Source organism: Acanthisitta chloris, unplaced genomic scaffold (genome assembly GCF_000695815.1).
Source record: "Acanthisitta chloris isolate BGI_N310 unplaced genomic scaffold, ASM69581v1 scaffold37795, whole genome shotgun sequence".
In the NCBI taxonomy this organism is placed as follows: domain Eukaryota; kingdom Metazoa; phylum Chordata; class Aves; order Passeriformes; family Acanthisittidae; genus Acanthisitta; species Acanthisitta chloris.
Window position 1 is genome coordinate 539 of NW_008674869.1, and position 12004 is coordinate 12542.

At 53.7% G+C, this 12004-nt stretch overlaps 1 protein-coding gene across 1 annotated transcript; it reads left to right on the forward strand.

Moving 5' to 3' along the window:
• Window positions 1-161: 161 nt before the first annotated feature.
• LOC103802978 (acyl-CoA dehydrogenase family member 10-like) lies at window positions 162-8387 on the forward strand (the record flags this gene model as incomplete). Its single annotated transcript, XM_009075512.1, has 11 exons — window positions 162-324; window positions 850-998; window positions 1786-1980; window positions 3488-3649; window positions 4188-4347; window positions 4701-4848; window positions 5130-5198; window positions 5828-6009; window positions 6531-6681; window positions 7503-7648; window positions 8214-8387. Coding segments are annotated over exons 1-11 (1699 nt in total), but the record flags the coding sequence as incomplete, so codon positions are not given.
• Between the last annotated feature and the right edge of the window lie 3617 nt (window positions 8388-12004).

The following is a 12004-nucleotide window of genomic DNA, read 5'->3' on the forward strand; positions in this document are numbered from 1 at the left end:
CAGGGTGGGCTCGATGGTCCTAGAGGGCTTTTCCAACCTTAATGATTCCACGTGCAGGAATAACCATTTCCCACTGTAATTCTGTGTTTGTTCCCTAGCCTGTCTCCTTGGTCAGCAGGGACCAGGTGTGAGCTCCCCTGGCACCTGCCCTGGCTCCCAGCATGTTCCTGAGGAGTGCTGTCCACTCCCTGGGGCTGCTCCGTGCTGGGATCTGTGCTGGGATCCAGCAGCTCCCGCGGGGCCGATCCGGGTGGTGCCAATACAGAGCTGTGATCTTCGAGGAGAGCTCAGTGCTGCTCCCAGCCCCTCACGGGACAGCCACAGGTGGGTACTCCACTCCTCATCTCACAGAGCCATGGGGTGAGCTGCAAGGGACTCAGAGGGATCATCAGTCCACCCCCTGTCCCTGCATGGACACCCCAACAGTGCACCCTGGGAACATTGGCCAAACACTGCTGGAGCTCTGTCAGGCTGTCTGTGGTTCTGGTGAGACACCCAAGAACTCGTGACGATGATGATGGTACCTGTTGTGCTGTCAGAAGTCAGAGGTGACAGTGACCACCCTGACCCCACCTGGGAACAAAACTGTGCTGCAGTACCACCAGCTGATGCCACCCAAGGTTGGTGCAGCCCTTCAGCATACTTTAGGAGCTCTCCAAAGGTAGCACATGGAAAACAGGGAGCAGTTCCTGGAATGCCCAAACTCTCCTCTGTTGGGTCAATCACCCAGCCCAGCACATCCACTCTGCTGAGCTGGTTGATGTATCGAGCTCAGAGGGATTCCAGGCTGATTTCCCAGTTCTGATGATGCCACACATGCTCTTTCCTGACTTTCTTGTCTCCATGTAGACTGGGAGGCCCAGGGCTGTATTCCAGCTGGCACCATCCAGCAAGTTCTGCTGTCTGGAGGGGAGAACAGTCCCTCTCTGAGGTACTCCCGAGGAGAGCTGACAGCTGTGGAGTTCCTGCAGGAACTGGGACAGCAGTGCTTTGAGACTGTAAGCCAACTCCTCCTTCCTCTCCTTGTGCTTCCTGACTGCATGGAAATGGGATCAGTGAGGAAACAAGAGCTCTAAAAAGAAATCCTTTGGTGGGAGGGTCTGGATTTTCCATGTAGATAGCACTGCTGTCTGAGCAGGGCAGATTTTTCACCGCACCATCACCTGGTACCTGGGCATGGCAGTCAGACAGATTTGCCTTAATTTCCACCAGCTTCTTCCTGCATATTTTTTAACTTTCTTATTTCAAGACACCTCTTGGATCAGCTGAGATGAGAAATCAGAGTTAGAAACCAGCTGGGAGGTTTTTGCTGTTAGTTTGTACATGGACACGCTCAAGGGATGGAGATTGCAGTGTCTGGGAGGGTTCTCAGATGAGTAGAAGCCCCTTCACCCCAGCCCCAGGGACACAGAGCAAGAATCCTCCTTGGAATCACATCCTTTTGAAACAGCTCAGTCTAAAATGCAGATTCCTTTCCTGCCTGCTGAGCAGTCAGTCAGTATTTCTCTCTCACCTGCCTTGATCCCACAGCAGGCACAGTCCCAGGGCACTTCTCACTCCCCAAACAAGCCCTTTATCTCTGCTGCTGCCTCTGTGGAGCTAGTCATGTGAGAACAGTTGTTTATGTGGTCAAAGCAGTTGAGCTGGGAGATTCTCTGCCTGCCTTCTGCTGCCAGAGGAAGTAGGACAGCAAGATAAGATGATCAGGCAAACTCCCTTCCCAGCCACTCTCACTCTCCTCCATTTATGGCTAATTATCGTTCCTGGGGTTCTCTGGTTTCTTAGGCAAATGTCCCCGTTCCAGTGGACTCTTTTCTCTGGGACCTAATCAGAAGTGAGATGAAGAAACAGCTCCCCATGATGGCAGAAGCAGCTCAGTGTATCCGAGCAGAAGGGCTGAAGACAGCTCTGCTAAGCAGCAACCTGTGCCTGGGGGATGCAGAGAGGTTCCTGCCCCTGGACCAACAGCTCTTCGATGTGGTAAGCCTGGATGGGTTCTAAACGTGCCTCTGTGCCTCAGTCTGTAGAAAGAAGCCACTGAAATTCATTATAGGCAGGTCCTAAAGGAGCTGCAACAGCAGCACGTGTTGGCAGCCATCAGTGGAAGACATTTCCTGGCATAATTCACTGTAAGGAATGGGCCTTGGGCAGGGTCTGAGTGGCATTTACAGTTCACTGCAAGGTGCCCACACAACCACAGGTCCCCAACAGGCACAGGCAGTGATGGTGATAAAGGACTTGGGAGTGGAACAGCATACAAGAAATAAATGTTATTACCAGTGCCCCAACCACTATGCCAACATGCCAATCTGTCTGAGCTGAGGAGCAGGCAGAGACCCCTCTCCCAGCACAGATCCCTCTCCCAGCACAGACCCCTCTCCCAGTACAGACCCCTCTTCCGGCACAGATCTCTCTCCCAACACTTCACCTTTGCACAGATGAAGCAGAAGATGAGCCATGAACCTCAAGTCTGGTTCCAGTGGCTTCACTTCCACAGGCAGCTACAAGGGCTTGGCTCAGCATAACAGAATTTGCTTTTTTTTTTGCCAACTCACATCTTTAAATTTCAGGAGTTTAAAGTTCGTTTTATGACCTCAATTAAGACAACAAAACATGCAAAGAAGAGTCATATCAATCTATTTAAAACCTGTGACTCTTTAAAATCATCTTACCAACATCATGCCATTATCACCTCAGCTTTGTGTGTTACTGGTGACACTGGTGCCTGTGAAGTCTCGCAGTGGAGTGATGTTCTGGAGTGATGCCCTGTGATCCTCTTCATCACAGGCTGTTCCAGAGCACCTCACTGACCACAGCCTCCTGGTGCCATCACTCACGTGGTGTGTGGTGCTTCTGTAACAGCACTGCAATTAGTGGGGCTAAAATTAATTGGCTGTGGATTTCCATTAGTGTTGGCTTTTATATCCATCCCATAGGTTCGTTTCTATTCCTGGAGTGTTATCAGAGCAGGGGGAAATGCTGCTTGGATTGTTCGTGGTTGTGAGGGCAGTGGGAGCAATCAGAGACTGACTCAACCCTTGTTTGATCCAGATTTGGGTGGGTGACTCTGGCAAATGCCTCAGCTGCTGTGAAGGTTGCTCTGGGGTGGTTGGTGGGTGCAGTGGTCAGGGCACTGCTTTTCCAGAGCATTTGGAAGGTGCTGCCATCCAAGGCTTCCTTGGGCAGCACTGAGCAATTGGTCTGGGACACCCAGGGAGTGTCCCCCATCAGGACATCTCCCTGGATATCTTCCACCCAAGGACTGGCTGATCCTGTTTGGCTGATTGGGGCTGAAGAGCCACAGCCGAGGCAATTGGCACCTACACAGTCACCTGAATCACGTCCTGCCCAGCTCCATCAGCCCTCGCTCCGTGCCCTTCATTCCTCACGTTAATTAGCCCTTCAGCCTCTTTCCAGCCTCCCCTCCAGCACTGCACAGATGTCTGTGGTCACAGCAGGCTCATGCATAATCCATTTGTTGCTGTAGATGGTTGAACCTTGCCGGGAAGGGATGTGCAGGCCAATAATTCCTGGGATCTACAAGCTGTGCTTGGAGCGCTTGGGTGTCCAACCCCAGGAATCCATTGTCCTCGAGAGCAGCAGCCAGAACCTGCAGGCAGCAGCCCAGCTTGGCATGAAGACAGTGAAGGTACAAAGCAACACAGCCAGGACAGGCTCTGAGGGATGGATTTTGAGTCCAGGAGCTGTTTGACTCGAGTGGCTCAGGATTTGCCGACGGCAGTGGCTGTCTCGTGTTGCCAGGTCTCTTGCTTCGGCCTGGCCTCGTGCCTGCAGCATGTGGCAGGGTTGATGGAGGGATACAAGAAGGATGGAGAGGGACAAGAGCGTGTAGTGACAGGACAAAGGGGAATGGCTTCACACTGAAGGGGAGTAGCTTTAGATGAGGTATTGGGAAAGAATTCCTCCCTGTGAGGGGGTGAGACACTGGCACAGGTGCCTGTGCCACCACCACAGGGACATCTCCAGGACACAGACCGAGGCTCTGTGCTGGCAGTTGTGAATTCTTGTGTGCCCATGGATCAGGGAATGACCCATGAATTCCTGTCAGCAGATCAGTGCCACTGGCCTCACAGAGAAATGCATCACAACTGTGCAGAGCTCTTCCTTTCCCAGGAAATTTTGTCTTCTGGCTGTCACCCAGTGCTCCTGTCTCCCTCTCCTTCCAGGTTGATGATGCAGAAGCAGCACTCAAGGAGCTGGAAACCCACCTGGGATTTCCTTTGAGAGGGTTTGTTCCATACACTCGGTCAGTGAGACCAGGCATGGAAATCCCAAAAGATCATCTGCAGAAGTACCTTGAAGATGTTCTTGGTGACCATCCAACAGGTATCACAGTTGGAAAGCCTGGATATTCTGGAGCCTTTGGCTTTTCCATCATATGAGAGATGGATTGAAATATGATATTAATGAAAGGCTCCTATCTCCAAGGAAATGGTACATTCAGGTTTCAGTGATCCACCACTGTTTCCCAGGAATGGGAAACAACATTTTAGAGCTTCCTTATTTGGGAGGGGTTGAGCACGAGTTGCCAAAGAGATGCCAGGAATATTCATGGCCTGTGAGCCATCTATGAGCTACTGCCACGCTCCCCAGAGGTTTGGGACAGATAAGTCAGACCCAGGAGCAGGAAGGGGATGTGAAGCCTGGAGAATTGCTGACCCTCTGCTCCCAACTCCCAGAGCCACTGGAGTTACGGCAGTTTGGCCATGGAGAGTCTACCAGGAGCTACTTGGTCAGGTTTGGAGGTCGCTTGCTGGTGCTGAAGAAGGAGGAGGAGGTGCCTGACAGCCTGTGCCCCTCGGGCGCTGCCGTCGCTCGGGAATACAGGTGGGAGATGTGCCCACTGGGACAGGTCCTGCTTCAGTGTGCTGTGCCAGAGGTGCTGCCTCAGCCCCAGAGCAGCAGGGCACTTGGGGGGGATCTTTGGGATCTCCCCTTGTTTTCCAGAGTGTCCCACAGCTCCTGGGACTGGGGGCCATGTGAAGCTTGGGGTGTGTTTTCACTCCCCCCCATGTCACAGGACTGTGACACTGTGCCTCCAGCAGCATGTCTGGTGTTTGTTCCCTCGTGCCTGTGTGTGCTGACACAGCTCTCTGACTCACCTGCAGGATCCTGAAGGCTCTGGCTGAGGCTGGTGTTCCTGTTCCCACTGCCCTTGCTCTCTGTGAGGACAGAAGGTAATCCTGTCCCTCAGCTTTTGCTCTGGGCTCGACAACTGCAGATTCCCCCAAAGATGAGGAGATGAGAGGAACCAGAACTCACAGAGTGCACTGGTCTCATTAGTGTGTGCCCAGTCTGGGGCTGGAGAAGCCTCTGGAAGTTCAAAGGACAGAAACACTTTTATTTGGCTTGGTTTAGGTGTGTCCTTTTTTAGCATTAATAAAACCCTCTCTGTGAAAAGCAGCTATAAACAATGCTGAGGGCTCCCAGCTGAGTCAGTGTGCTCAGCTTTGCTGTGAGGAGGAGATTTTCCTGTCTGCCAGACCTCAGCCGGCCGTGGCAGCAGCAGATCTGTGAGCAGGACAGCTCCACACCCTGCAGGGAGGCAGGGCAGCAGCTCCTACTCTAGATTGGCTCCAGGCTTAGCTTCCTGGGGCTGGAAGCACCAGGGCTGAGCATGCCACAGCCGTGTGCCACCACCCAGCAGGCTGAGCTGGGCTTGAGTGAGTGCTCCAGTGCTGTTGAGGCTCCTCTTCACCTTCCCATGCAAGCGAAGGCCTGGGGGGCATATGCAAGGTGTAGGTGAGATTTGAGGGGTGGTGGCAAGATTGACCTCAGCCCCACTGGTCCCACCTTGCTTCCTCAGGCTCCTTGGCACACCTTTCTGCCTGCTGGAGCACTGTGCTGGCCGTGTCCACCGCGATGCCTCCCTGCCCACGCTGCCCCCGAGCCAGCGCTGGGCCTGCTACGCTGCCATGAGCCACGTCCTCGCCCAGATCCACAGCGTAGACCTGGGGGCAGCCAAGCTGGGCGACCTCGTGGAGCATGGTGAGACAGGGTTATGGATCTCCATCACTGTTTTCTTCCCCTGGGTGTCAGCACTTCGAGGGATGGGCAGGTGGGGAGGGGAAGGTGGGCAGCACAGTGTCTGGATCCCCAGGTGGGATGGGAGGGTGTGGAGAGCTGTTTATATCCTCCAGGTTGGTGTTTGCTGTGAGTAGTTCCCAGAGTTTCCTGCCATGAGCAGGAGCTGTGGGTGCAGGAGTGGCCTGTTTGCTGCCATCTCTGACCAAACCTCAGCTCCTCCAGTCCCTCTGCAGAGCCAGCTCAGCTTCCTGGAGCTGGTGAAGTTGCACTTTTTATCCAGGATTGGGTTATTTCCACCAAAATACCAAATCCAGTGCCCAGTTAGGGATGTAAAAGACCCATGGAAAGTACGATTAAACTCCTGGAGCTTAACTCAGGGTTTTGGACTGAGACCTACTTAGCTGTTTGACGTTTTCTGCATCCCTTTTGAGGCCACTTGGTGCCAGTCCCTTTCCCTGGGAGCCTTCATTCCTCTGTTCCAGGTAATTACATTCAGCAGCAAGTTGAGTCCTGGACAAAGCAGTATCGAGCTGTGGAAACTCGGGTTATCCCAGCGATGGAGAGACTCATCCAGTGGCTGCCTCTGCATTTCCCTGAATCCCAGGAGACAACAGTGTTGCATGGGGATTTCAGGTACTGCCCTGGAGCACATCCCAGGCAGGAGGGAGGGACAGGAAGCAAAGCAATGCACAAACCCCAAAGAGGTGCTGACTGGGCTGGGGCAGCAGCTTCTGAGCAGTCCAAAAACTGAGCTCTGGGCCAGGTTCAGCATCCCCCAGGGGATAAGAGTTTCTGCACCCAAACACTGGTCTCACACTAGAGGGTCATCAGCTCTCTCTGCAGTACTCAGAAGTCAGCCCTGGTGCTTCTTGCTAGTGATATTTGGTGCTGAAAGAGTTTGGGGGGGCAAAACCTGCCAGTGTTGAGGCAAAGTCGTGCAGGTGGTGGCTGGGGACAGAGGTGAGGGATGCTGAGAGCTCCTTCTGTGGTCAGCCTGACTGCCAGGGCTGTGGGGCTGCACTGTAGACACGTGCTGGGTCTGCACCAAGGCTTCTCACAAGGTTCCAGTGTGGCTGGGAACGGGTGAGCTCTCTGCACCCTGGCAGTGCAGGGCCTGCAGTAGCTGAGTGCCTTTGGAATGACCAGAAGATCCTCTGGAGGATGACTCGCCTGCTTCAGTTTTTGGCTAGCCTGCCCTGTAACATCTGCTGATGATTTGGGGCTCTGACTGTTGTGGTTTCACTCTCCAAAGCACAGTTCAGTTCATCATTAACCAGGGAGTTCACTATTGAGTAACCTCCAAAAATTAATGTTTCACTTGTGCAGCCTCCCAAAGGACTTCGCCATTTTTGAAGAGAGTCAAGAGCAGTGGAAAGCACCTACTGCTGCTGAGCACTGGGGCTTTTTTAGCCCCCTCTGGAGACTTTTCTGATCTCTTTTTCCCTCTGATACAGGATGGACCACCTGGTCTTTCATCCAGACAGACCACAAGTTCTTGCTGTCCTTGGCTGGAAGTTTGCAACTCTAGGAGATCCCATGTCTGATTTGGCGAATAACTGTATGGCCTACTTCCTGCCACCTCACTTTAATGCTCTGAGAGGTACAGACAGGGGCAAAGTCACCTTTGGCAGAGAGGAACCAGAGTCCAGAACAGATTAGCTCCTGCCCAAGGGGCTCAGCTAACAGCTGGGCTCAGAGGCACGGAGTGTACAGAGCTGGAAGGGACCCTCGAGGCTCCTCTAGTCAGTGCTCAGTGCAGCTGGAAAGGGCTGTGGGTTTGCATTGTTTTCCCTCTCACTTCAGCTCTGAAGCTGAGCAACTCTTTTGGGTGGGAAAGCTGTGAACCAGATCAGGAATGATTTGTCCACGATTACACACTTGTTCAAAAGAAAAGCACAGGGTTAAACCAAGAGGAAAAGGATTCCATCATTCAGGAGGAAGATGTGTCAGTCACAGCTTTCCCAGTCTCACCCCAACCCAGAGCACTGCCCTGTGTGTTTCACCTGCACAGGCTGGTGCCAAACTGAGTGCCCTGTGTGGCCCCAGCACAGTGCAGGATGGGTGCAGGTGTCTGCTCTGCTCCCTGGCTCTGCACAAGCCTCACAGCATCCTTAGGGAGCTCCAAGCTGTTCCCTGGCTCACTGCTGCCTCTTTACATCTCCCAGGCTTGAGGAATTGTGATCTGGGGCCGCTGGGAGTTCCCACAGCAGAGGAGTATTCCCAGCTGTACTGTGGCCACATGGGAGTGGAGCACCCGGAGAACTGGAATTTCTACATGGCCTTTGCCTTTTTCCGGCTGGCTGTGATGCTGCAGGGACACCCCCACGGCTCTCTGGCAGGTGAGGGGCACAGCCACCAGCTCTGCTCTGCACAGGCCTCAGCCAGAGCACACACAGGAGCACAGGGGTGGGGAGAGCTCTCCCACTCAGCCAGGGAGCTCAGCCCAGCAGTGTGTGCCACAGGGTTGGGGCACTCCAGGCTGTGAATCCTGAGGGCTCCCAATTCCAGGTGCTGCAGCAAAGCATGGCATGGCTGGGAGTCTTGTGCTTTCAGCACAGAGCTCTTTTGGGAACGAGGGCTCAAAACGAGAGAGCTTGTTTCACCTCTGTGTTTGGAGGTGAGTGACCTGGAAGCAACTATCCAGGGGTGTGAGTAGCCAGAGGGATGGGAATAGTGTCCTGCAAAGCACAGAGCTGCCTCTCTGCTCCAGCACAGGTCTGTTCCTGTTTGCTGTCTGTGCTGATCAGAGTTGCTATGGGGTCTCCTCTTTCATGGGAGAACTGAGCAGAGGCCAAAGTTGTGAGCCCAGAGCTGTGTCCTACAGGTGGAGCTCTCAGACCTTCAAACTAAGCACCAGCCTTCTCCAGGGGGCTCAGGAACAGGGACGTGGTGTGAACTCTCAGTGTTTATCTGCACACATCAGGTCTGGCCTCTTTGTCAGAGACAAGCAAGATGTTATTTTCACATCCCTCAGAGAGGAGTCTCCCCGAGTCCTGCTGGGCTGGCCCAGACCAGGGCACATTACCTCAGCCTTTCCCACAGGGCAAAGCAGTAAGGCTTCTCCAGGCAGGAGAAGGGAATGAACAAAACAATTCCTCCCTGGCCTGGCAGGTGCCAAAAAGCCCAAGCCCAGCCAAGCTCTGGGCACACCATCAGCACTGAAGGCAGGACCTTAGTGGAGCAGCACCAGCGATTCCAGCTGGGCTGGCATTAGTTTGGGATGTGGCTACATAACATGAGCTCTTTCAAACAAGTGTCCTTTCTCTTCTCCCCAGGGAGACCAGCCCCAGGTGACAGCAGCTCAGAGGATGCAGAGTTTGTGGCTGAGCTGGCTTGGGAGTTTGCCATAAAGGAAGGATTCAGAGTGTTTGACAGCCTTCCCAGCAGAAAGCTGCTTGCATGACATTCCAGCACCTGGGCTGGCCCAGGGCCATTCCTCAGCAGGAGCTACAGCACCTGGCCACGTCCTGGGGCCACAGTCCCCTAGTGACCCCCCCAGCAGCCTGTTGGGGATGGCCCAGGGTAATATGGGCATCCATTGGGGCTGTCTGAGTTCCCATCCCAGATGGATTCCACATCCTCTGACAGAACTGCAGGTGAGCATTTTCCTCCCTGAAGCTGCTTTGCTGCACCTGCCCCAGAGTGGGGACTGTGGTCTCTGACTGCCCTTGCTCTCCTGACCACGTCAGACATTTGGCACTCATAGAGTCCAGTGGTTTGGCGTGAGGGGGCTGGCACAGGAGAGGCCATGCTAGAGGCACCCTGTGAGCTTCTCAATTCCAGTGGTATTTGCTGTTATCTGCCCTGAGTGCCTTTATTGCCCAGATCAATTCAGGGCAAAATCCATCCTTGGACCAAGAGGCTGTGGGAAGTCAGTACCAGCCTTGCAGGAGGGAAGGAATGACCTGGCTGGAGGTACAAGGTTTGGGAATAAAGAGAATGAAGATGATGTCTCTTCTTCTCCAGAACCTGCAGACACTAGAACAGTCCTTGGTGGTAGAGGGAACTGAATGAGGTCCTTGAGGACTCTGGATTTAGGGGACACTCCAGAGCTGAGACAGTGCCAGGTCCCTGGAGCTGGGAGGAACTGGGAGGACTCCATGGTCCTGTGACTGCTGTGGATCTCTCTGGGGACCACAGAGGATACAGACTGATCAGCGGGGGCTTTCTGTGCTTCACAGAGACCAGCAGCAAGGGGAGAGCAGTGGGAACAATCATGGTAATTCCAGGCTCTTTGTGTGTGACTAATTCAATATGAAAGCGTTGGGCACACTTTGAATTCTCCTCCAGCTCACAGCCCACATCCACCTGCCCAGGGTGGCCACCACATCCCAGCTATCAGGGGCACACGGGGTGCTTTGGAGGAGCCCTGGGACAGCCAATCTGGCTGCTCAACACCAGGACCACGGGCTGTAGGGAATCTGGTAACCTGAGCTTTGGATTCTCCCAGGCTCCAGGGTGAAATTCCACCTCAACCTCAGGCACTTGGCTCTGCTGTGGAAAGGGGAGGGAGTCCATATCTGAGCCTGTATCTGCCCTGCACAGACACTTGGGATGCATTCCTAGCAGGCACCTGACTTCTGTGCCTCCCACCATCTCAGGTTTCAGGCAGGCTCAATCCCAGCCAGGGACTGCAGGGCTGAAAGCTCCAAGGGCCATGAAGGTGTTTCCTTCCATGCATGTGGTTTTACTGCTGCTGAATCTGTCAGCCAAGCCCCAGGGAAGGGAAGGGCCTGCTCAAGATAAGCAAAAGCATTGACACAGTGCTAGTGCTTAGTGTTATCTGTTGTCCATCCTGGGGTCAGCAGAAGACACATCAGGACACACATGAGAGCTTAGCCCCAGGCTCAGCTCTGTGACATGCCCTGTGGATACACAGCCTGCCCTGCTCCCTCTGGGAGACATCTCTGCAGGTAAAACTGGTCTTTCTGGCATCTCCCACAAGTGGATTAACACATGCAGGTCTGTAACAGGAGGGAGAACACGTTGGAACAAGTGATCCTTGTGAGTGTCACCTCCTAAAGGGCTGCCCAGGACACACTGCCTGGAGCAGTGCAGGGAATGTCACCCTTCAAGGGATGCAGGGGGCCAAGGATGAGGGAGGCTGAGATGCAGCACAAGAGGATTTCTTTTCGACTAATCCAGGATACACACAGCCTAATCTGAGTCCTGCAGGATAACCTTGGGTGGTTATTTTGCCTCTCTGGGCTGTGGTTCCTCCCTGCATAACAGAGAGAAATGTCTGGAGGGCTGCAGGTGCAGGAACTACCACCAAGACATTCATCAGCCTGGGTCTTCAGACACTGGGTGAAACTATTCCTCAACTGACATATTCCACGTTTTTTCCTGTCCCCTGTATTAAACCAGAGCCACCCACCCTGTGACCCTCACTGAAGAAGCCTAAGAGGTGCAGTCAGACCCAGGGTGATACCACAGGTTTCTTTCAGAGGTTTAAAACTCTTCATGCCTTTGGTCTGTGGCTTCCTTAGTGACGGTGATGATAAACTTGAGCACACCTTTGTTCCCTGCACATGAACCTGCACTTGGGCACACTCAAGTTTGCACAAGACATCTTAAGCAAACAAGAAAAAAAGCCTTTCGTCACTGTTGGAAGCAATTTTACAAAGGCCTCTGATTTGCATGCACTGAGCAGTTCTCCTGTTGTGCAAGCACTTTGCTGGCTTTGCTCCATGGCCACCACACACAGAGCTTCTCTTTTGGACTCCTGTGCGCAGCTAATGGTGCCACAGAACTGGGGACTGGGGCTGCTCATCACACCTTCCCTCCAGACTAACCAGCACGAGGGAGATGTTTCTCGTGGGTTTCCTCTGCCTTTCTCCGGATTCTTGCCTGCAGGGAGTTCTCTGAGCATGGAGAAAGGACGAGGAAAGGGACAGGCCCAGGGGCAGTGCCAACACCAGCGAGTGCACCAGCCCAACCCGTGCCAATGTGAGCT